Below are 25,499 nucleotides of genomic sequence, written 5' to 3'. Positions count from 1 at the left end.
AAATGCTTATCAGATATCCATTAATCACTACCAGGTTTGCCTTGGATGCACTAACAATCAGGCTATTTGAGAAGCTCCATGTGCAACCTATTGCTTCCTTTTGGGCTGAGGTCAGTTGGGTAACCTGCAGACTTGGGGCCAGGCAGAAGCATGGAACATGTGGTCAGGGTTTCAATTGAAACAACATGGGGGAAAAAAACCTGGGTAGGTTGTGTCATAATATGAAACACTTGTATGCGGAAACTTATCAACGAGATGTTTGCGCGCACGCACGCACACACGCACACACACACACACCCTTCTCATACAACACATGAGTCTAATTTTCTGCGTCTTGCATCTTTGATATCCACATGAATGGATAGTCCGATAAAGGGCAATATTCATAACAAAAAATTACATCACCGCCACGCAACTCCGATCCAAAATCCACAGTTCACACAGAATGTCAAAACGTCATTTTGAATATTTATTATGGATGTGATTACGCTAATGATGAATATGCCAAAGGAAATCCCGCAAACATTTTGTATCATCCTGAGTTGCGAAAGGGGGGGGAAAAAACTCAACTGTGAAACCCAATGCTTTGTTGCCCTCTACTGGTGGCACGTTTGCACAACTTCTAGGCCGCATGTTTTTAGCGCACCAACGTCTGCTCCATACAGATTACTATGCTGGGTACTGTGCGCACGACATGAAAATCCGATGCAGCAGATGCAAATAATAATGGAGGCGTCCTTGCCGAATGCTTGTCCTTTTTTACGGTAAACTCAGCTGGCAGAAGCTTAGACAGAAGCTAGGCTGTTTATTTAATGGTAAATGGACTGCATTTATATAGCGCTTTTATCCAAAGCGCTTTACAATTGATGCCTCTCATTCACCCATTCACACACACACGGTGAAAGGCTGCCATGCAAGGTACCAATCAGCTCGTATTTTGTAAAAGCGATTATTGCAGGCGATGACGTTAGCGCAATCAGCGCTGTATTGGTTCTGCGCTCACACACAGACATTATGCCCCTGCTGGCCACAGCCCCATACTCCGCCCCCAACCACCCGCTCCCAGGAACAGCCAGCTCTGCAGTTACCAGATCTGCTATTCTGGTCTGATGAAAGCCGACGTGGGAACAAACGCACTTCAGGTCCTATTAATCCGGCAAGGCACGGTGGTGGCGGAGGACCGATACCTCCAGCGGTACAGATGGAAACACAGGGCCAGTCAGAGAGCAGCAGACTACACCCTCCCTTTCACTGGGGCCCGGCTGGCTCTCTCACACATGTCCGCTGGGGCCTGCTGCCATTATTGCCGCTGTAATATAAGTCCTTGAGATTCGGCTCCGCGCTCTCGGTGACACGGAGAATGGTGGGACCTTTTTCGCGTCCTCCACTTTGCTGAGCCAAACTGGTACCGCAGGTTCCCATTGGAATTGTGGGGGATCTCTCGCTCTCTCTCCCCCCCTCTCTCTCTCTCTGTCTGTCTCCTTCTCTTTCTCTCCTTCTCCCTTTCTTTCCTCACCCCCCCCCCCACCCCCATTTGCTCCCACCCCACAGGAGAGACCATGAGAAAAGGTTGGTGCAAGGTTATCCTTCTAAGACCAAACTACTGTGTGATTAGCCTGACAATGGTGACAATGTGCTGGGTTTCTGGTGTCACTAAGGGGATGAGAGCTTTCCAATCAATGGACAAGCTGGAAGACAAAACCTGTCACTTTCAGTGCTCAGGGAAAACAAGTCCGTACTGGTGAGAATCCCAGTGTTCCCAAGCCCTCTCTCTTTCCCTCTCGCCCTCTCGCCCTCTCACTCTCTCTCTTTATCGCTCTCTGTTTCTGTCTCTCAATTTCCATTTTTTCATTTCAGTTTGCTTTATTGGCAGGAAAGCTACAGTCATATTGCCAAAGCAACAAATATAATATACATAAACTTGGAAACCACATATACAACATGCTAGTATGATCCACAACACTATAATAATAATAATAATAATAATAATAATAATAATAATAATAATAATAATAATTCAACTTGTTATTTATTTGTTTATGTATTTATTTATTTATTGTATTCCACTGTATTAATTAAATGACTGATGTTGTTTATGTAAACTCATGCCTACAAAGCATTAGCGAATTGAATTTAATTCACCTGTGTCTGATTATTTCTGCATCCCATTGATAAAATAGAACTACAAAATGGCACCAGGACAGTTTATACAGTCGCAGAGAAATGACGCAGTTAAACGTCACGTCATTAAGTAACGTGAGGCCACAGCAAGATGGCGGCCCCCTTCAGGGTAGTTGTTAGCACGTTATTGTGCGGTCCTTGTCGTTTACTTCATGCAAGACTGAGAAGCCGAATTGTTGTGTCGAGTCCAAGTTGTGCAATTTCAGTCCCGCGTGCCTATAGCGATGGTTCCGAGGACAAAAGTACGCATTTTGGGTTCGAGACAGTTCCCGAAGGACAGAAAGCGGAGAGAGGTAATGTAATGATTAGCTAGCAACCAAACGTGCTAGTCGGCTGGCTAGGTCATCGGCCAGCCAGCCAGCCATGCAACATTAATATTGCCCGCTAGGTACATAACTTTCAATAATTGTGTAATTTTCATTTTAAACAATAGGCTGGAGTCTAGCCCTGATTTGACTGTGTTTGTCATTGTCTTTAACGCCCACAGATGCTTGATAGCGCGTTATTATGCGTGGATAGAAAACTGTATTTTGTGTGATGAGCTCGTGTAACGTTAGATCATATCTTCAGGGTCCACAGATTGTTGATCATGTCCCCATCATTGTAATACTGGTGTTAACTGTAAGGTTCGGGGTGTTGTAGAAGAGTTCACTAAATGCTACATGAATTAGCATTGCTGGCAAAACAGGCAGCATGTGAAGGGGTGTGTCCACCTTTTGATACCGAATTTATTTTAGATAACTGCTGTCCGGCAGTTATAGACGTGCACGTTGATGACATCACACAGATCACATAGAACACTGCCCTTAAGCCAGTATCCTAAATACATGGGAAAACATTGTTGGTAAACAATATTTGTGCAACCACATCAGAGTTGTTTCCGTTAGCCAGTCACAGAACCATGGGTGTGGTGTACTCAGATATATCATTGATTCAAAGAGATGATAACTAATTTACGTGACTTTGAAGTGTTAAAAAATAGAAAACACTTCCTGAATACCCATTAGGTAACTTAATTTACAGACCACTGGTGTGCCGTTAATGGAGCTACAGAATGGTAGCTAGCGCACATATTACTAATGTGCGTTTGAAGTTGTGGACGATTAATAATGATGAGTTTGCCTTTCATTTGTCTTTTAACGACACATCTCTGTAGCCTCCAATTTAAACTCGTCTGTCTTGGGGATTGTGTGTGCGGGAGTTGTTGAAGCTGAACTGCCCCTTCATATCTCTCAGTGTATAAAGTTTTCGAGAGCGTGGCTCAGAAATATGACGTAATGAACGACGCCATGAGCTTGGGGATCCACCGACTATGGAAGGACTCCCTTTTGCACATCATGAACCCCCAGCCGGGAGCTTGCTTGCTGGACACTGCTGGGGGTACAGGTATGCTACTAGCATTTTCCATTCACTGCCCTTTGCAATGCCTAACACAGAGAGACTAACTGCTCTCTCAGTAATCAACACCTGAACTCAGATTTAATATTATGTGCATACAAACTTTGTGTTTATTGTGTAAATTCACTGAGGTGTCCTAGAGGAAAGGAAAGAGTTAAGGTGTTCCTGCTCTGTGCATCACTCAATATTAAAAAATGACAAATGCCCACAACAGCTTGTAATGAAACCTTGGATCATGTTGAAATGTGTAGCTACAGAGTGTGAATTATGGGATGTAGTTGTCAACGGTGGCACTCTTGTGCAACATTAGCTACAAGCTGTATTGTTTATGTCTGTGTGTGTGTGTTTTTTTTGAAGTGCTAAATCATTGAGTTCTCGATGCTAAATTGAAAATGTGGTGTGTTGGACTAAAGCGTCCAACTCAATTTGAATGTTAAAGAGTTGGCAGGCGCGACTCCATTACATGCCAACAGAAAGCTGCGTTTGCCAGCCTGGCAGACGTTAGATTCGGGCAGTGTCACAAGGAGTTAATATCTCCTTTTGTTCGTGAATTAATAGCCTGTTTACTTCCCCAGAGCACTTTGATTTGTTTATCTGCGGTAATCTGTGTCCAGTTTCAGTCCAGTTTTGCCACTTTATATCCGTGGCCAGCTTATTTCCTGTCTTGTCCTTGCGTTGTCTTCTGCGTGTTGACGCTGAGACTCTCTGAGTACACCTCCTGTGTGGTCCTGTCTGCTCTGTCTGTGTCGATGTTTTATTTCCGGTTTGGTGCTCGGCTCTGTGTTTGTGCGAGAGATGTCAGTTACTGTCTGTCTGCTCGTGTTCTCTCTGCTGCTGTGTAGTCTGTAGGCATCGGGCCTTTGTCAGCGAGTCTCCTTTGTGTGTCAGCACTGTCTGTGGAATCTCGTGCATCAGTGAGTCAGTAAACGAATCCGGGCCGTCTCCGTCTCCCCAGGTGACATCTCCTTCCGTTTCCTGGACTACGTGCGCTCCCAGCGTGGCCGGCAGGACCGGCACGCGGCGCGGTCCAATCAGACGCTCTCCTGGCAGCAGATCACCGACAGCTACGCGTCCGCTGAGCCGGGACAGGGGGAGTCGAGGGCGGTGGTGTGCGACATCAACAAGGAGATGCTGAAAGTGGGGAAACAGAAAGCGGAGGAGCTGGGCTACGGCACAGGTACAGCACAGGTTTCACAGCACTGGTACCACACCACAGCTAAGGTAACATAGCACAGGTTTCACTGCACAGGTACAGAACAGGTACCACAGCACAGATACTACAGCACAGCACAGAGTCTGTCCTTAAGCTGTACGTCCTTGATGCTGATTGGCTGTGGTGCTGATGCTGTACCTGTGCCATCTGCAATCATATGAAAGAAAATGTTTATTCTTAATATTGTTGAAAATAGATGTTTCTTTTTGAATTGTAGGTAATCTGCAGGAATTGCATGTAAATACTGAAGTATTATACTGAGGTCTGGTGTGTCCGTGGCAGATCTGTCCTGGGTGGTGGGCGACGCAGAGGAACTGCCTTTTGATGATGACCTATTTGACGTGTACACCATAGCTTTCGGGATCCGCAACGTCACTCACATCGAACAGGTATGCCCCCCCCTCCCCTCCTTGTTAAAATTCCTCATCCCTGTCCTGTGAATGTGTCCAGTATCACCGCAATCTGTTATCTAGCTTTTTAGACACCCAGCTAATCGCTGACCTTTAGTTTAAACATCAGTCTGTGACTGTTCAATGACGTTTCATAGATTGGCATAGTTTTATCTCATGTTAAAAATATAGACTGCTTTTATATCATCCCTTTTGATTTTATTATTTCAAAGCAGTGGACAGTGAAAGGGGGGGAGTCTCCCCTCAAACCCCCAGAGGGAGGGAGTTTTTTTTTTTTTTTTTAGATAAAGATCCTGAGTATCCTGACTCTGTGCGTGTGTGTGTGTGTCTGTGTGTGTCTGTGTGTGTGTGTGTGTGTCTGTCTGTCTGTCTGTCTGTCTGTGTGTGCGTGCGTGCGTGCGTGCGTGCGCGTCTGCGTGTGTGTGTGCGTGTGCGTGTGCGTGTGTGCGCGTGTGCGTGCGTGTGTGTGTGTGTGTGTGTGTTTCAGGCTCTGCAGGAGGCCCATAGGGTCCTCAAACCGGGCGGCAGGTTCATGTGTCTGGAGTTCAGCAGAGTTTCGAACCCCCTGCTGTCCAGGTGAGACGCAGGAGATTTCATTTCTGTGGTGGAATAATTAACATAATTAACCTTTCTGTGGTGGAGGAATCAACATAATTAACCTGCCATTTACCATAGCATTTGTGAAGCAAACCACAAAAAGTTCTGTGTCGTAATTTGACATCACGGTCTCTTTAGTGTTTTTTTCCCATCGGGCAGTTTTTACCCCACCTGCTTTTTTTGTGGGTCTGATTTTCTGTAAAGTGTCTTTGTGTAAAGTTTCTTTCTGTAAAGTGTTCTATGTGAAAAGCTATGCAAGCTATACAAAATAAATGGAATTGAATCGGGGTTTCCATTGGTCCATATTTGTCATTGAAAAATCTTTTTGGAGAAATTCTATGTATGGCCAACACAAATTTATTAAACTAAAACATAAATTTGCTTTCTAATGATGAAAGTGGATATCACAATTAGCTTAGTTTCTATTGAGTAAATGGTGCACTGTATCATTTACAGTGGTGATTATTTTTAATTGTTTTATTTAATGAGGGGTGAAGTGTGATGAAGTGCAACATCAAATCACTGGTCTGACATTGTATGACCTGCAGGAACTTTGTGCTCGGGATGCATTTGAGTGGTGCAGCAATACATTACATTACATTACATTACACAGTAGAGATCCATACTGCTGGTTCAGGCTGTGGCAGTAACGCTCTTCCCCCCCCTCCCCCAGTCTCTACGATGCCTACAGCTTCCAGGTGATCCCGGTGCTCGGCGAGGTCATCGCGGGAGACTGGAAGTCCTACCAGTACCTAGTGGAGAGCATCCGGCGCTTTCCGGACCAGGTAAAAACAGAGGGAAACCAACACTTCCTATTCTCCTCTTTACCTGAATTAAATCAAGCCAATATATTTAGGATAGGCCCCCAAAAATATTGCCTGTAAAAAATGTAAGTGTTTAAGTTGTGTTTAGGGCCCTTGGATTTAGAAGTATCCTAAACATGTCCTCAAGCATTTTATGGTTATATGAGTACATTTTAATTCACACGAGTAAATTTTAATATATCTTGATCCTGTACTGATTCTTTATTTGCCTTTTCAGGAAACATTCAAAGGAATGATTGAGGACGCTGGATTCTTCCGGGTCCAGTACTTTAACCTGACTGGTGGAGTGGTGGCCATCCACTCTGGCTTCAAACTCTGAACGGTGCCCCCACAAACCCCCACCCCCTTTCCTCCAATCCGTTGGCAGAATGAGGATCAGCTGACAAGGCCTACCTGTAGCCTGCAAACAGACTGTCTCCACCCTCAGAGGGGAGGAGCGCCAACCCACCAATCGTGTGACAGAGTAGAATTTCCTGGGGAACCTGTGGTGGCCCACGAAGAAGAAAAGTGCGGCAGCTACGAAGTTCAGCCGGGAGCATGCGCTTTCATTCTGTAGTAACGTGTGGGATTTTGGTGCTCAATAAAAATATTTAACTGTTGTTCTGAAAGGTCAGGGCTGCACAGACAGGTCTGGTGTGTTTTGGGAGCTCGCTAGAGCTCCTTCTCTTTACTGTATAACATTTCAGCTGATGCTGTTACATAAAGTTATAAGATAAAGCCACAGAGTGAACATTCATCCCTGACGGAAATGTATCGCTGTAGTCTCACGTGAGCATGAACCAGCACTGGTTTTGACAGACTATACATTCAGAAATGAAACCAGAATAATTGGTTGGCATAAAAACACACTGGCCCATCAGGACTGGAGTCATGATGGAGGTTATTGAGAATCTTTTTTTGTGTGTACGAAATACACTGGAGGACAAAAATAAATACCAAAAAAAGTATTTGTTGATTTATATTAATCTAGTGCAGTGGTAACCAACCGTGTTCCTTGAGATCTTCCATCCTGTAGGCTTTTATTCCAATACCAACAATGTACATCACATTCAACAGCTCAAGATCTTGTTGAGCTGCTAATTAGTAGACCCTGGTGTGCAAAATTAGGGTTGAAATGAAAGCCAACAGGATGGCAGATCTCTCGGAACTGGATTGGTTACCACTGATCTAGTGCAAGTGGCTGCTGAATGCCGCACTTGAATTCAGAGGCTTCTGCAGGAACCGATAATGCAGATTCCAGATGGAGGTTTTTGGGCAACATGGAAAGGAGCGTAGTGCTCTGCGGTCAGTACTGGGGGGCTCACAGTCATGAAAATGAAAGGCCACGTTGTCAAGTCCTTCTGCTCACCTGCTTTTCAATAAAAGATAATTATATTCTTAAAATGTGACTCGCTTTCATTTACTACCTATCCATCTGAATAAAAAAATTACATTTATAAAATCTTTTTGTATTTTGTTGTTTTGCACAGAAAAATATTTTTCATCATACATTTCTTGAAACAGTTGTATTCACTTTCTTCCCCATCAGGGTTGTTAATTGATTTTATATTTTATATCTTAAAAAAAAAAAATTTTTTAAGACTATTCACATTTTGGACATGAAGACTATTGGATTATGTATTTTGTACTTTTCCACAAAGACGTTTCATGATAAAATTCCTCAAACCAGTTTGCTTATTTCACCATGGGTGTTAAATTAACCATTCTATCTGCATTAAAAAAACGACATTTAAAATGTTTTTGTCTATATTCACGTTTACTCTGAAAGAAATTTTTTATCATAAATTTCTTCAATTTCTATTAATTTCACTGGTTGTAACATTAAAAGGTTTTCTATCTATCCTCATAAAAAAAGTTTAAATTGTTTGCGTTTTCACATCTGGGTCATAAGACTATGGTCTTTTGTATTTTGCCGTTTTCCATGGAAAGACATTTTTCATCATAAATTTCATAAAGCATGTTTCTATTCATTTATTTCCCTGTGGATCATATATCAACATGATTATCTATCCATTTGAATAAAAAAATGTAATTTTATTTTATTGTGCTTTTTACTTTTATGGCATAAGACTATAGTCTTATGTATTTTTCAGTTTTCCATTGAAAAATATTTTTCATCATAGATTTCATAAAGCATGTTTCTATTAATTTATTTCTCTGTGGATGTCATATCAACACGATTATTCATTTTAATTTTTAAAAAATGTAATTTTATTGTATTGTGCTTTTTACTTTTATGGCATAAGACTATAGTCTTATGTATTTTTCAGTTTTCCATTGAAACATATTTTTCATCAAATTTCATAAAGCATGTTTCTATTCATTTATTTCCTTGTGGATCATATATCAACATGATTATCTATACATTTGAATAAAAAAATGTAATTGTATTCTATTGTGCTTTTTACTTTTATGGTATAAGACTATAGTCATGTATTTTTCAGTTTTTCATTGAAACATTTTTCATCATAAATTTCATAAAGCATGTTTCTATTAATTTATCTGTGAATGTCATATCAACACGATTATTCATTTTAATTTTTAAAAAATGTAATTTTATTTTATTGTGCTTTTTCACTTTTATGGCATAAGACTATAGTCTTATGTATTTTTCAGTTTTCCATTGAAACATATTTTTCATCATAAATTTCATAAAACATGTTTCTATTAATTTATTTCCCTGTGGATGTTATATCAACACGATTATCTATCCATTTGAATTTTAAAAAATGTAATTTTATTTTTTTGCCATTTTTCATTGAAAAACATTTTGCATCCTAAATTTCTTAAAACATGTTTCTATAATTTATTTCACTGTGAATGTTATATCTACATGACATTTTTAAATTCCAAATGGATAGATTATCATTTCATTTTCCTATAGTTTTTTACTTTTTCAACATAAGATCTACCAAATGCTCAGGTAATCTGGAATGTGGGTGAAGTCCTCAGCATTTAGCAAGAAGCACTTTCCAGATTAAAAAGGGCCCCAGCATTGCTTGTTCAACCCACCAAATGGGGATGGAGCCCCCAACCACACAAGGGGGACTTGTACATGACTTGAGAACAAATTTACCGATTGTGCCAACCTTCTCACCATCACTAATTAAATTTATACAGTGCATCAGAAATAATGTCTTTACTTGTAAAATTCACGTATGTTAGGTGAACATGTCAAAGATGTAGAAAGACGTAGACAAAAAACACACCACACTTTTGATATACTTGAATAAAACTGTATATTTTTTACAGAACTTTGTACACTTTGTTACAAAACTGTATGGTACTAAAATTTTTAAATCAGTTTTTGGTCAGAGTATATTTAATCTTTGTGTGCAATTACCATGTATTTACAAAGTCTCATGTTAGTGATTTCTGAAAAAAAAAAAAAAAAAAAAAAAAACCTCAAACATTCATACACTCTGAACATAAGACATGGCTTAGAGATAAATATATTAGTAAATAAATATTCAGAGAACATATTTCCATAAATGAAATGTGCTGTTATACAGATACAGAAATATACAGATTGATTTCTAGCCTTTTAAACATTGTAAAATGGTAATGATGGATAATTATATTTAGAAAATTAAAAAATATTAATTTTTGTACACCGAGTTTTCTTTTTATACAATCCTTTTTAAGTGCTACAAATGATAAAAAAAAATTAAATAGTGACTCAAGTACCCCAAAAATGCCATCCGGGGTATAGATCTCTATGTAAAGGCAGATTAGATTCTCATGTTCATGATATACACCTCTGGGTTATTGTCCACATATAAATAGGGTTATTTTAAAACTGTAGACTCTTAGCAGTATGGAAACATTTCATAGAAACAGTATAAAACCGTCTGTAAAACAAACAAAAGGCATATTGACAACATCAGATTTGTGAGAGTACAAAATCGGAGCATTATTTTGTTTCTTTTCACTCCAAAACACACTGTTGGGGGAGATTAGGTTGAATTCAGATCTCTCCCGACGAACTTTACTTTGGCCTTTTCCTGACACACAAGAGTGTAAAATTGCCTTCGAGAAACTGCTTATGTGAGAACAAGTGCACCGTACACAAGAAGTGGTTAGGGGCTGTTGAATTGACTGTGTAAGTACATACGTTAATAAGAGGAGGTATTGCGGGTTGAAGGAGAAGCTTTTCCATGCAAAGAGGATGGTCTAAACTTGTAAATGAGCCAAGTTCACTCAAACCTCACTTCAACCCAAATAGCTCAACTCCCAGAGTGCTGAGAACACAAGAGAGCCACCATCTTAAAAAGCAGATTTGTCCTGAGAGTGGGGGGGGTGGGGGGGAGGGGGGAGGGGTGTGGCCAGGTAGAGACCACCCACAGAGCAGAGTCAGGTGTGGGCTAGATCCGGCCGAAAAGAAGAGAACAGGTAAAGTTGGTTCTCCGGTTGGCAAGATCAATGGCGGTCACAGAGAGGGGGGCGGGGAGTTGGGTGGTTGTAAAATGAAAAATGTGTTTTGGTAGCTCTCCAAATGACCACTTTTTTCTGTTTGTTGAAGCTTAATATTCCATACACACATACATATGCATGTACACACATGCATCCTTTTTTTTAATAAGTAAGAATATATTATAAAAACACCCTCAAAAGTCTTGCTCAAATTGGAGTCTTAATAATATTAAAATAAACAACAACAAAAAAAAAAATCAGCAATTCCCGTATATCCGAACATGAGAAGATCACAAGCTGGGCTTTGCTACACAGTCTTTCTCCATAGGTTGCAATGGTCCTGACCCTGCAAGACAGAGATACGCTTTAGAGCAATGCCAGCTGGGTATTTATTAGCATGACAGAAACCTGGAACAAGGCTGTTCTATAACTTAAGAAATAACTGTGTGAATAACTGTGGTGGCAATAAAACCTCACACCAAAGGGGATGATGTCATCAAAAGCTATCTGGTTGGGGGTTGAGGAGGACTGGGAGCGTGAAGTTGAACAAGCAAATGTGTGTGCATGAACACACTTTTCTTCCTGGGCTGCTATGCTTTTAGACCCAAATAGGGTCTGTGGTGCAATTCTGCCCCCGCCCCCCACCCCCAACAGCAGCATTTGCACATGAGAATTTCAGGAGAATTTCAGTGGAAACTCAACGCTCAAAGATAACTTCTGTCAGGCTGGTAGGTTAAGGTAAGGAGTGGCACTACAGATTAGACATGGATCAACTAATTCTTTTAAATATTTCAACCTGTCAGAAGCCGGTCGAATTCCTGCATATTATAGGCCAGTATTAAAATAAATATCCATTTTTACCTATATTCACATCTTTCACATGATCATACAATCACACCGTTAGCACTGCATTTTAGTGAAAATTCTCAGGATCTGCAGGAGTGTCTGTCACATTTTACCAGTGCCTAAAGCATTCCCATTTGACGATAGACCGGCGGACACCATTTTGTTTCAGCAAGACCTCACGTGGGGACATTCCGGCTCAAACCCTCACCTGCAGCTTTGCCGTTTCCCTGTGCTTCGTGGAAACTGGGGCACTGGGCGTGGAAGAGCGCGTGCACCTCCTCCTCCTCGTGCAGAAACGTTTGACCTCTGAACTGCCCCGGGGGGAAGCGCAGCTCTCGGGGCTCCTCCCTCTCCCCAGTCCGCCCCCCCTCGTCTCCGGCGCCCCCCGCCGGCAGCAGGCTGACCTGCGGGCCAGGCCCGGGGCCCAGGCCCATCTCGCAGTCCGTGTCCTCGGGGATTATGGGTATGCGCTGGCCGAGCTCGCAGCGGCCCTGCGGCTCGGCGGCGTCCGTCTGCGCGTACTGCACGTTGACTGCGCAGTCCTCCGGGTAGCGCGCCCCGCTCCCCCTGCGCACGCGCAGCTCCTTGTAGAAGCAGCAGGGCAGGGCGTCGTAGCCCCCCGCCGCCTCCGGGGGGCAGGCCGTGTGGTCCGCGCCCGCGCCGTACGAGTTCCGCGAGCCCGGCGACCGTGCCTCCGCCCCCCGCGCGCAGCGACGTCCCGCCAGGAAGGAGGCCCCGCCCAAATCCTGCCCCTGGGCCACGCCCTCCGAGGAGGCGGGCGGGACCTCGAAGCAGCAGCTGTAGGACGCTGCCCCCTGCTGGTCGGCTGCGGCCGCCGCTGCCCCCTCCTCCTGCGCCCTGCCCCGGCTCCGGAGGTCCGCTCCGGCGCCCTCTAGGGGCCCGGGTGAGGTAGTGGTGCTGGTTTCCCTGGCTTCCAGCGAAGGGCAGCCGCTGCACCCGGGCTCCAGGCCGCAGCCGGACAGCTGGTCCCCCGATGCCTGGAGGCAGTCCTGGCCGGGGGCGGGCGCCCCCGAGGGGGGCAGGTCGTCCGCCGAGGGGGCGGGGCCGGGGCCGGGGCCGGGGCCTGGGGCGGGGGGGCAGCCGGACCCCGCCCCCGCCCCCTCGCCGCCGGACCCCCGGCAGGGGCTGCGGCTGCGGTAGACGTAGGGGTCGTAGTCGCTGCTCAGCGAGCTGCGGAAGGTGGAGCAGCTGCCGTAGACGCCCTGGTTGCTGACCTCGGTGCAGTCCAGCATGGAGTCGCTGGACGAGCAGTGGCACTGGCCCGAGCTGCTGCTGCTGCTGCTGTCGCTGCCGGGGCAGTCCGCCAGGTAGCCGCTGCACACCGACCGGTGTCCGTGGTAACAGCTGAACCCGGACGCGCTGCCCGCCTCGCCCAGGCGGGACGAGGAGGCGGGCGCCATGTGCACCACGGCCGGGTACAGCAGGCCCTGCTGGAAAGTCCGCCCGCCGTGGTGGCCCTTGTGGGGCCCGGCCCCCGGCTGGCCCTCGGGAGCCTGTGGGAAGGTCAGGCCCTGGAAGTAGTAGTGCTGGTACATGGTCTCGTACTGGGAGAAGCAGGCGGCCCGGGAGAAGCTCCGCCCCCCGTGGAACTTGGGCCGCTTGAAGCCGTGGGGCTGGGGGTAGGCGGGGCCGCGGTGCTCCAGGCCGCAGTGGTGGGCGGGGTTGAGGGCGTGGTCCAGGTGGATGGGCGGGTAGCCGCGGATGAAGGCCGAGGACTGCGGCGGGTAGAGGCCCGGCTCGGGGTGCTGGTCCACCGTCAGCACGGTGATGGGGTTGCCGTGGGGGTCCATGCTGGTGCGGGTGGGGTACGCCGTCACCGGCCCCGCCCGGTGCACCCGTCCCGGGTAGTGGACGGGCAGGACCACCCGCTGCTGCCGGCTGTGGACCGGGTTCCCCGGGTCCATGCAGACGGGACCGGGGTTCCCCTTCTTTTGCTCTGTGGGGGAGGTGGAGGGGGGAAGAGAGTGAAAAATAAGGACGTTAACCATACAGAATTTTGCTTAAAATTTACTTTTGATTGCAACACTATGCATTGTAACACTAATTGACTATGGGCTAACACTGCTGTTCTCCTCGTTTGTAAGTCACTCTAAATAGGAGCTTCTGCTAAGCGACTGTGATGTAACACAATGAAGAATGAATTAAAACGGAGAACTGAACGTCCTGTAATACAGCATATAATTAAACAAACAGAGCAGTTTCGAAGGCTTTGCGCTGATCCTCTCCCTACTACAGCAGGGCTTTGAAACAGGAGAGGCTGCTCCAAATGAAGATGCGAGAAGCTCTGCGTCGGATCCCGCTATAAGGCTGTACTGTTCAGCACTACAGACCACTTTTAAATTGACTTGTCAAGAACCCAGCGAGATCCTCTCTCTCAAACGATTTTGCAGAGGCAGTGCAAAGAGGGACAGTTCAATCGCTGCTTCTTCCTCACATAAAGCAACCGAATCAAAGCCCAGATTAGAAGTGCACGGCTGAACACATCAATCGTTCGCGAGGCTTCCAGGAGCCAGTTCCTGGCGCTCGATTGGTACTTCAAACGAAACATTTTCCCCTGACGTTCGGTTTCAAACGCGGGGACTGCATGCAGCAGGAGCCGCCTGTCTGAAACGCGGAAATCAAACTCCAGTCCTGGAGGGCAGCAGTGCCTTTTGATTTGATTTCAGGTAGTTTAAGCCCTGGAAACAAGGTGCGTGTCACTCTTCATAAATTAATTATGTAAATTAGTCACTGAAATGCTGAAATGCACAGCAGACACAGCAGTTCTTGGGTACTGTAGTTTTTTTAAAGTTTTAAATACAAAATTTGGCATCTCCAATCCCACCCAAATTTGGAATGTCCAATTCGCGAACTACGTACAAGCCTGCTCATTTGCAGCACACATGCGGGGGGCTCACCGATGATGTTGTGTCTGCAGTGGGGGCAGGTGTGGTGCTGGAGCAGCCAGGGATCCACACACTTCTTATGGAACCGGTGGGCACACGGGATGACCCTCAGCTCCTGAGAGAGAGAGAGAGAGAGAGAGAGAGAGGGCGACGGTCACATCCCTGAAACTCCAGGCTGGGGGGCGGGGGTCAGGGGTCAAGGGTGGGGAAGTCAGCGTGCAGACGCCTGTCCGACAGAGCACGCCGTGAGAAGAGCAGCAGACTTTTACTGAGAATTGTTCTCCTCCAGCCCTCGCTGTGTGGAGGAGGAGGAGGACAGTGAAGCAGGTTGTAATTGTCCCATTCGCAAAGGCAAGGACAAAACTTTCTCCTCTACGGGTACAAACTCCAGGGGATTACACATGATTCTGGGTATGGGGCTCGGAGTGTGTGTGTGTAAGTGTGTGTGTGTGTGTGTGTGTGTGTGTGTGTGTGTGTGTGTGCGTGTGCATGTGCGCGAGCATGTGCACGTGTGTGTGTGTGTGTGTGTGTGTGCATGTGGGGTGGGGGGGGATATAGCAGACATTTACATCTAGTTACATCTCTACAAACACACACAAATTTTGATGCTATTCAGCAAATATGAATGTAGTATTCTTTAACAGGCCAGTCTAGAATAAATGGGGTCAAGTATCCAGTTAATACTGGTAGTCTTGAGGGAAAAGTCTGAAAGTGCTGTGCGGTCAGTGTGTTTAGAACTGTCCGTTTGAATGAGTGAATTTGTCAGTGCGCGCGGCTTGTTTTCTCTATAAAAGCCAGGGGGACTTCCAGTGCAGGCTTTTCAAATCTCAGGCATTTCTCGCATCGCGTTCCAAAAGTTCTCTCCGTTCCGTCCCGTCTCCGCTCATTACACAGAATTTTTAGACTCCTCGTCCTGCCCTGAAGAAAAGTAAATGTTGCGCTGCCCCATAAATAAAGTCCTGAAACATGTAGGGCTTAACAGGACCTGTCAGGACCGTGGACTTGCGGCTAAGGCGCTCAGCTCTGCGGTGCAGTCGGAATTACACAGCTCAAGCAGCAGTGTGTGAAAACACCAAATGCGGGGAATGCGGTGCGCTTCCGCCGGCGTCCTGCAGGTGGCAGCAGAGCTGCAGGAGTGCAGCTAGGCACTTCAAAGCACCACGCAGGCCGGTCAGTGGTTGGAGTTCAGATGGGGAAGAAACAGAAGTATGGTGTGGCCAGGGGGGTAACACCAAAGCCAGACATGGGCAAAAATACATTGTTTTATAAATACTTTTCAAATAAATGTATGCCCAGGCTACAGTCACAAAGGCATAAGGGTAGGTACTTTTTCCCTTCAAAAACAAATAAATAAATAAAAATATTTTAAAAGTAAATGAATAAATGTATGTAGACAGACACACACATATAGGTAAATGCACGCTAATATAAATTTCAAATATATGCACTTGAAATGTTTTTATAGAAATATATTAATATTTCTAACCATTGACCCCATGACCCCTAGTTGGGGATCACACATCGGGAAAAACCTGATTAGACATGACGAAGAGCAAATCCCGAGACGTCTCGTAAGGTTGGGCGGGCGAGCGAGACCCACCCCCCCCCCCCAAAAAAAATGCCAACATATTACAGTAAAAGAAAAAGAAAAAAAGAATTGTGTCCCTGAAGCACCATCGGTTGTCCACCAGAAGGCGTCACACAAAATGGAAGCTGGGACCTCCGGCAGCTCCTGAGACCGTGTGGGATATGGCAGAGCCTTCGTCAGTAAAACGCCATTCAAATCCCCAAGTAATATCAAAGGAGGTCTGACACAGAGACCTGTATTAACGTGATACACTGCACGGTGCTTTACTACCGGCTGCTGGAGGTCACAGAAGGTTTGCAGGCTCAAATCCCACTGGAGCCTTTAACAGGGCACTCAAACCGAATGGCTTCTGCAAATATCTACCGGCATAAACAGACGCAAGAGCTATAAAGTCTGAAGTGCATGCGACCTCTATATACCCGTGTGTGTGTGTGTGTGTGTGTGTGTACCCGATGAAGACAGGGAGGACCCCGGGAGCGTAGAGGACGGGCAGGTAGAGAGGCAGAGCGGCAGAGAGGACAGGGAGGACCCCGGGAGCGTAGAGGACGGGCAGGTAGAGAGGCAGAGCGGCAGGGAGGACAGGGAGGACCCCGGGAGCGTAGAGGACGGGCGGGGCGGCGCTCACCTCCCCGTCGATGTACTTCTCCAGGCAGATGGCGCAGTCGGAGGAGGAGCTGCAGCTCAGCGAGTCGGAGGCGGCGCAGCTGCTCTCGCGGTGGCCCTTGCTCTTGGCCTTGAACTTGCGCGTCTCCATCTTCTCCAGCGCCTGGATCGCCATCCTGTTCATGGAGCTCTGAGGGACCGGGAGGAAACGCACAGGAGTTATGTTAACGCACATTCACACGCATACGCACACGCGCACACACAGACATACACGCCAGCACACACACACATACTGCACACACACCTACACACACACGCACCCACACACACAGTACATACACATCCCACACACACACACACTCACTCACCCACCCACACACAGTACATACACATCCCACACACACACGCTCGCCTGCACAGCAGGCACTGTTTACACTCAGGAAGTTCCCTCTTAAGAGGTCTTCCGTGGAATGAATGGCAGCACGTGCAGGCAGGCCTTACTGAAGTGGAGCTCTAACAGAGCACTTAGGAAGCTGGAGCACTTCACTGCAAAGAGCTGCATGCGGCAGCATTAATGGATGACATCACAATGCACTGCTAGGTCACGTGACTTGAAAATTCTACATCTTGAACACCTAGAGAACTGAAAACTGTTCATATTATCTGCTGACAAAACCCTGCAATTTACCCCCCATAGTGCATTACTAACCCAGTTCACTTCCTGGTTTTGTAAGCCACGGACATCCTCTGCATCTGTATGTGACATCAGCCAACTGAGCTGTTCCCACCAATCAACCTAGGGCACCGGTCAACGTTTAACCAACCGCGTGCCGCGTACTTATGACGTCGCTACCCGGAGACTCGTGAACCCGAAGAGAAACCAGCGGAGCTACGCGATCGTTTCGCGCTACTTTGGCCCCTGGAGCCGAAAGCCTGGACCCTGGCGCACTTCTCCAGGACCCGGCTTGATGTTTTTGGGACGGCCCGTTTCCCGTGGAAACAGCGCCCCTCAGGCGAGAGAAGGAGACGCACCTGGCTCCGCCGCTGCTTCAGCTTGATCTTGATGAGCAGGACGAGGCAGACGAGGGAGACCACCACGAAGAAGGCCAGGAAGATGCCCATGTCAAAGTACTCCGTGGGCTGCTGTTGGGAGAGGGGGACACAGCAATCGAACACACAAAGGGGGCGTTAGTTAACATCACACTTTAAGCACTTATCCAGAAAGACTTAAAGAAGTACACACATACAGCTTAAGGCAATAAACAGAAAAAATGCCCCATCGTCTGGGCAACAGCTTAGTAGTCAATTCTTCTGCATGGTAGCGATATGATCTAAACTGGACCCTGAATAATCGCATTGAACAGAGGTAAAGCCAGCTAATGGGGCACTATACCAAAAAAATATATGTAATTCTTCAAAATGTTTTTTTAAAATGCTTAAAATAGTCCCGGTATTCTAGCGACCATGAACTGAAGCCTGCTGTGAGTGTCATCGTCTAATTAAGACGGGCGTTTTCAGCAGAGTGCTGTCAGTAGAAGAGATGCCTTTTCCCTCAATAATAACGATTAGACGCTAGCCATGTGGCAGCTCTTATCCCGCCATAGCCGCTAGCTTCGCAGGGAAATCAATCCCGAATTGAACAAGCTGTGACAGACCGTCAGAAACATTGCAATTCAGAGCAAATGTTTGTTTTGGCGCTGGTGTCTGCAGAGTGGTTTCTTCTGCGATGAGCTGTGGGATTTCTGGTACATACAGGATCGGTGATGTAGCTAAGGAGAGGTTGCAGGTTTGAACCCTCGACCCAAACACCCCTCCCCGCCCCCCGCCCCGGCGCTAAAATTTCAATCACTGCATTAAATGCCTGCAATGAAGTCTTCTTTGTTGTTAAACTTCCTTGCATTCTTTCCCTCAACAATTCAGTCCACGTAGAGAATTTTTCAAGGCTGATCAGAATTAGCCCTTAGAAGAGTGGGTTTTTTGTAACGTTCTCAAAATTCTAAGTCAAAGTGTTCTAGAACTCTGCGGTGACTTACATCAGGATTAGAGCGTTCAGCAAAGAGCATTGTGATCACACATTTGCGATTTTACACTTTAAAAGGTTAAATGAAAGTTACCCCTTTGAACGACAGAGGGGTTGACAGCTGAACCAGTTCTGCGCAGCGGCGAGACAGCTAGGCTCAAAACCGTTTTCTTCAATATTACTTAGTTCTGTAAAGTAATTGTGATTTTATTCATGTTGTACTAGATGGAAGTCATTTTGGGCGTATTCTGTGATGGGGGGGGGGGGGGGCACGGTGCTTAGCCTGTGCTGCAGGGCATATCTGGCTCTAAAGTGATGACTCGGGAGTGAGCTCTGATAGTAAATCTGCCTCCACTGCGCTGGAAAAGGCTCATCTCACCAGGAAGAGACAGGCCTGCAGCCTGGCAGCCGTGGGAAATGGATAAAGTCTAATGATGTATATAAAGTTCATAAAACAAACAGCAAAAAATTATAAAAACAAAATGAATAGCTCTGAATTATTCATGTTCTTATTGGGGCTATTTATTTACGTAGGGCCTGTTTATGTCTTTCCTGTATAACAATGGAGAAGCATTTACAGGGAATGCATGTATGTGAAATGCAAAATGTATTTATGTAAGAAAGAACAAGTCAACACACACACATACACACACACACACACACACACACACAGAGTGATAGAGACAGAGAGAGAGGGAGAGAGAGATTTACAAAAATATAAGCAGGCACAGAAACACACACACACACATATACATGCACGAACATGATCACGCACATGCACACGCACACACGCGCACGCATGCACGCACACATCCCTCCCTTCAGGTTTTCGGTGAACTCTTACCCTTGGCGGCTTGTGCTGTATCCTGGCCCGGGCGACCTTCTGCTTGTTGACGATGTTCATCAGCCTCATGGCGTCCCCGCCCTTCACATACACCACCGGCCTCTTCAGGGGGTCCTCCGCGACCTGGTTCAGCTGGGGGGGGGAGAAGAGAGAAACAAACGCATTGGAAGGCCCGTTCTCCCGCTCGCTCCGCTCTCCCCCCCGCTCTCCTCCCTCCAACGTCACACAGTGCTCCGCGCGCGCAGAAATCCGCCCGGGTCGATACCGCCCGCGGACGGACGGACAAGGGCCCGCGCCAACCGCAGAGGGTCATGGGAAACGAAAAAAACCCGAAGGCTTGGAAATTACCCCCAGGTTTGGAGCATGAGAGAGAGAGAGAAAGAGAGCAAGAGAGAGAGTGGGAGAGGGGGGGAGAGAGAGAGAGGGACAGAGAGGGGGGGGGGGGAAACGAATTGCATGTTCTGAATTTGGACGCAGTCAACCTCTCCCCTCGTCCCGTCTCTCTTTGGAGTCTGCTGCCGGAGTCTGTAATTTGACAAAACCACGGGAAATGCCAGCGAAATGCATACTTCTGTTTCTTTTTTTAACGTCACGTTCCCAACAGAAATACACTAGAGTTTGATTTTTTTCTTTTTTTTTTTCTTTACCGAGGTCTCCAACTTCTGTAAAACTGACTTTCTCTTACTGAAATATATTGCAAAAAATGTATTAAGCATATTGAAAATATACAGATAAATGTTTCACAGCAGTGAATTTCAAATACAGCAATATCTGACACAGTGGCAATAATTTTTCATATTCACATATATTGTGAATATATTGTGAATATATTTTCATAGTTTTGTGTTAAGGGCAAAACCTGTGCTGTGCATGAAAGGCATTACAGCCATACTGAGGATAATCCTGCTTGAGCACCAGTGCAAGCAGCACACCCAGCCTGTTACTCCCACGAGCCTGTGGGAACAACAAGATCCCTCCATTTTAGGCTGAGGAGCTGTTTAGAATAGATACAGCATCTTCCATTATCTGCATATTTTTTGTTCTTGCCCAGTAATTTTAAATACCCCTTCTTTTCCACCCCCCCCCCCCCCCCCCCTTCCCTTCACCGCACCCTTGTTCTCGCTCGTTCTGTAGATCATGAGATGCCCTGAGAAGCCCCTTTGGATCGAGTCCCCGCAGACGTTTCAGAGGAACGCACGACGCGGGTCGAAGGTTTTTTCGGAAAGGGAGTATCTGAGGGCGGTAAAACGAGCCCCTTTCATGTGGCTTTTTTTTGCAGCAGCGTTTCATCTTCTCAACTAGCTTTACGATTTAGGGCTGGGGAGGGAAGGAGGGAGAGGGAGGGGGAGGGAGGGAGGGAGGACTCCACAAGTCTGGGCCTGGCGCTGCTCTAGGTGTAGAAACACCCCAAAAAGAATGCGGCCTGCTCGCGACAAAGCTCCGCGATTTAAAAAAAAAAAAAAAGCTAACCCCCGTTTGTTTGACAGAAGCTGCAGAGGGCTCGTCAGAATACGAACGCTCAAAGGGTGTCGGCCCACTCACGGAGCGAGCTGGTGATTACCGACGCACACAGCTCCCCGCTCTACAACATCTATTAAGTTGTCAGGGAGATTTAGCAACGGTTTCACGAGGAGATTTTTTTTTTTTTTTTTTTTTTTCGGGTCTTGTTATTCATTCCTGTAGCGGAACCACAGCCAAAATGCAGACCTTGATTGGACCGGTTCTTGCCCACAAGGCCCGAGAGACCCAAATCTGCAGAAACGGAAGATGTTGTTTTAGGTCCGCCGTTTTGTCTCTAAAATACCGTCTCGCGTGTTAGCGGAGGAAAAGCTTCCCCCCCCTTTCGCGTTCTGTTCCGCAGGGAGACAGATTTAGTACAGCGGGAGGAAATTCAAAGGGAACCGCCGTGAATACAGATTTTCTCTCGAACCGCAGCAATGCTGCTAAGTTGGACGCGATAAAGCAAAAACACTATTCCACTTCCACAAAAAAAAAACTTGTCCCGGGGCGGGTAAGCACCAGACACTGTGGATGCCTCGGCCATTTTTAGGAGACTTGAGAAAGCCTGGATCTGCTGTCACTGAAAATAAGAACCGAATCGGAAAGCGCACTGACCTGATCGATGGCATCCGGGTTTTCGGACACGTCGAAGATGACCGCAGTTGCACCCCTCTGAACCGCTCTCTTAGCCTGGAAGAAAGAGTTGAGTTTAGAGACCCGGTAAACTATTGACCAGCTAGCAGGCCGATTATTCAATTCAAATTTGGAACATAAAGACAGAAAACAAACAGGTCAAACATAATTCACATTTTTTAAATGCACATCTCTGTCAAACACAATACATGGAATACCCTTCAGTCTGCACTCCTAAGTGCCTGTAATTCATTTATGTCCCCTGTAGGGGGCGTGCGTCTCTGGTCATAACCTCAAGAACCATATATTTACTGTGCTGGAACCTACACTACAAGGGACATTCAGTAAACACAGCATAACATTTTGGAAAATATCTTCACTGTAACATGTTTTTGTCATCCAAGACGCTTGCATTATGTTTAAAAAAAAAAAAATACTTAAGGTGTCAAATAAGTTCTCACTGAGTTGCATTTAATGTAAAGTAAACACTATCAGCCCAAACTGTTTGTCGCAAAAGCCTAAAACTCACTGCACTGATAAACCAGCACAGCAGTCCATTTAAAAATGAGTAGCAAACGAATTATTAAATTAATCTTGCTGATTTTTTGAATGCTTACAGGTTCTGAGTGCGGTTGTGTAATCATTAGCACAGTACAGCGTGATCCCTCTCCAGAAGTCTGCCACTTCACTCCTTTCCCACTAGAGGGCCTTCTCATATCACAGACAAAAACTTCAGAGTGGTCAACCGCCCGATTCTTTCAACCAGAGGAACTTTGGCGCAGGTTTAATATAGTCCCTGCTAAGTAAACAACCGTATAAAACATCACTTTCAGGAAAACCCCAACTATGTCGCAGCAGGTTCCTTCAAATCTGTTAACATCACTTCACGCTTGAAGAAAGACATTCTGGTCAACAGCACATAAAGTAACGCATTGGTCCATTACATTTAATGACATATTGCAAAACAATTTTAAAGAAGGCACTTCATGCAATGGTTGAACAATAAACTCATTACGCGTGTCAAGCCTAGGGCCATTCGTGAATTTTATCAAATGAAATCTTACTGTCAAATTTTACTTCAAAAGTAGACTACATCGGCGTCTGTTATGTACCCATTCCCTTGATACTAATAAGGATGCTAGTCTGTTAGAAAACATACAAATGAAAATACGTTTGAAGCGTGAAACCTTTATCTTCGCCAAAACACTACAAGGATCATTCAGTTCATGAAGGAAAAAAAATACACAATGGCATAGTTTTGATCGCTTGGTTTCTACTTTAAACTACAGACAGAAAATGCTAGAATCAGCAGAACAAAAATATCTACAAATGAAAGCCAAATGAGTTTTACCAAGTGAGTAATATATTTTATACAGTGCCTCAGAGCACCCGGCTTCCGTGTCGACAGCTTATAAACCCGCACTCAGCTGTTTTCTTCCCCTCCGTCGGCCATATTGCTTTTTTGGAAGCGTGCGATAGGCGGTCTGGATCAAGTTCATTCTGGAATTACTGGGCTTCCTGGTCTCATCCCACCAATTGTTATTTTAAAAAGCAAGATCAAAGGGGCCAATGCAATGGCTCTGCATCATGCTAACGTGCTCATGAGAAATTGAGCAGGCCCGATCAAGGACGCTTTCCTGACATGGTAGAGAAACACCCGCGCGCTACGCTGCTATTTAATCTGCACCGCGATACAAAAAGGTTCATAGTTCTGCAGTTGTGTACACCAGCACCCTGATAGCGTCACTGAAAAAAATCCCAGCATGCACCTCTCTGGGCTTTACCCCTTTTATATCCACGTTTCCATTACAGGAAGACAGAAAAGTTTATTCTGGAAATAATGAGGGCTTATGAGGCCTTTTTAACGCCAGGTAATGATTGCAAGCAATGCCTAATTATCATATGCAAGTTTCATTTCTTTTTTTCTTGGTCCAACAACCAAAAAAAGTATTTGGATACACGGCAACCTCACAGGAAATGACTTGAATTTGGATTGCATAGGAGACTACAGCTTTAGGCTGTACTTAACTTTAATATAGCGTGAGCGTAGGCCTATATATCCCGCGTATGGGTGTGGCTGAAGAAAACGCAGGGCCTGCACTTAAACGACCTGAAGCTGGCTCTGTGAAACTGATACACAACTCTCAGTACAAGTCTCTCACAAACAGGTTGGGAAATGGAGGAGGAGGAGGAGGGGGGGGAAATAAATCCACAATCGCTCCACCAGGGAAAGACAGAAAAAAAGATGGGATAAAACAAATAGTTTGCGCCATGTTTGATGCAGATTCCCATTTATTAGCCTGCTGGCCATCTTCCATCTACTCCCACCTCAATATTGGCAAAAGGAAGCCTGTGGTCTGAAAACACAGCACAGAGGCCAAGATTTGTGTTATTACAGGGTTCGGAGAGGAAGCAATTTGTGCGTAGGAACCCTTTTTTTCCCCCGCGACTGTACGGACAGGTTTAAATGAGCTGCCAGTTAAACGGCGGAAGAGAGGGGGGGCAGCTCCCGCGTATCTCTGTGCATTGGCTCGCGGGAGGACTTACGCGTCACAATGGACCTCGCTCGCTGTCAGGACGCATATCGAATCAATCATTTCCATTGGTCACGTTTCGTTACGGCGCCTCGGATAAGTTCCACTCATGAGGAAAAAAGGCCATTCCGACACTTCAGAACGCCGTTTACTAGATGACGCGTCGGAAAACAACGTGGCAAAAAATTACGTGGACTTTTGGGACAAACGCGGTAATGTAAATGTACTTATTTGTACAAAACCTAATACGTCACACTTTTGAATTCCATTATAGCCTTAGAAATTTACATTTATTATAATGACCGCTCCCCCCGTTTCACATAAATTAAATCGCTTGGATAATGCAAGGTGTCCGATCAGCTGTTTATTACGGCCGCTATGCTACAATTAGGAGTCCAGTGAATCTGGCATGGCAAGAAGAAATCTCACAAATTCAAACACTCCTCTTGAACTCTGAAATATTTAACATACAGTGAATTATCGGATTTGAAATAAAATTAAAAGCAATTTCCCCTCATTTCATATCTTTCATTTCATAATGACCGTTGATTCATCAACCATATCAGACCCACAAACCGTACGTTCTTCTGTATGCCATGTCTCTGAAGTCTAGACTTCAAAGTGTGGCCAATATTTTTAAATCCAGTCAAGAATCTAATCAGATGACACTTTTAAAGGAAAATAACTTTATAGGCCTACTGTCTGACTCCACCCACTCTTGACATCCAAAATACATTTTATAATTGTACTCCTTTGAGAAACCCTGTGGTTATTCTATATGCTCACGATTTCAGTAATATTTTAAGCTCATTAACAGGATGGGTTCTCTTAAATGCAAATATTTTGACATTTTGTTCCAGCTATCTAAACACTTTTTCTTTATTATTATTATTATTTTTTTACATATGCTCTAGCCTACAGCCTTGTTAGGATTTCCTGCAAATGTAATGTTTCTCATTAATGAAGGTAGGCTACAGCATGCATTTGAA

At 45.7% G+C, this 25,499-nt stretch overlaps 2 protein-coding genes across 7 annotated transcripts in view; one reads left to right on the top strand and one right to left on the bottom strand.

Annotated features, from left to right (window-relative positions):
* Positions 1-2,231: 2,231 nt before the first annotated feature.
* On the top strand, positions 2,232-7,997 carry coq5 (coenzyme Q5, methyltransferase). The gene is made up of 7 exons (XM_035435772.1): positions 2,232-2,474; positions 3,418-3,567; positions 4,535-4,756; positions 5,075-5,181; positions 5,690-5,778; positions 6,473-6,584; positions 6,841-7,997. Exons 1-7 carry the CDS (start codon positions 2,273-2,275, stop codon positions 6,940-6,942), a joined length of 984 nt encoding a protein of 327 aa, XP_035291663.1. The 5' UTR covers positions 2,232-2,272; the 3' UTR covers positions 6,943-7,997.
* Positions 7,998-9,843: 1,846 nt separating this feature from the next.
* Positions 9,844-25,499, bottom strand: part of znrf3 (zinc and ring finger 3) — an 83,753-nt gene continuing 68,097 nt past the window's right edge. The window contains exons 1-9 of one of the 6 annotated variants that reach the window (XM_035379981.1): positions 23,328-23,927; positions 22,594-22,775; positions 21,959-22,033; positions 19,844-19,975; positions 18,012-18,122; positions 17,002-17,169; positions 14,801-14,903; positions 12,091-13,839; positions 9,844-11,382 (exon numbers count right to left, since the gene is read on the bottom strand). In XM_035379981.1, coding sequence (XP_035235872.1) covers positions 11,327-11,382; positions 12,091-13,839; positions 14,801-14,903; positions 17,002-17,169; positions 18,012-18,122; positions 19,844-19,975; positions 21,959-22,033; positions 22,594-22,692 — 2,493 coding nt within the window. In that variant the 5' untranslated portion in view covers positions 22,693-22,775; positions 23,328-23,927 and the 3' untranslated portion in view covers positions 9,844-11,326. Of the gene's footprint in view, positions 11,383-12,090; positions 13,840-14,800; positions 14,904-17,001; positions 17,170-18,011; positions 18,123-19,843; positions 19,976-21,958; positions 22,034-22,593; positions 23,296-23,327; positions 23,928-25,499 lie in introns of those variants that run through there. The other 5 variants (XM_035379982.1, XM_035379983.1, XM_035379979.1 and 2 more) reach the window with 5 other exon arrangements.

This window comes from Anguilla anguilla, chromosome 10 (assembly GCF_013347855.1).
Source record: "Anguilla anguilla isolate fAngAng1 chromosome 10, fAngAng1.pri, whole genome shotgun sequence".
Taxonomy (NCBI): Eukaryota; Metazoa; Chordata; class Actinopteri; order Anguilliformes; family Anguillidae; genus Anguilla; species Anguilla anguilla.
Note: the sequence above shows the minus strand (reverse complement) of the source record. Positions and strands in the feature narration are given on the sequence as shown.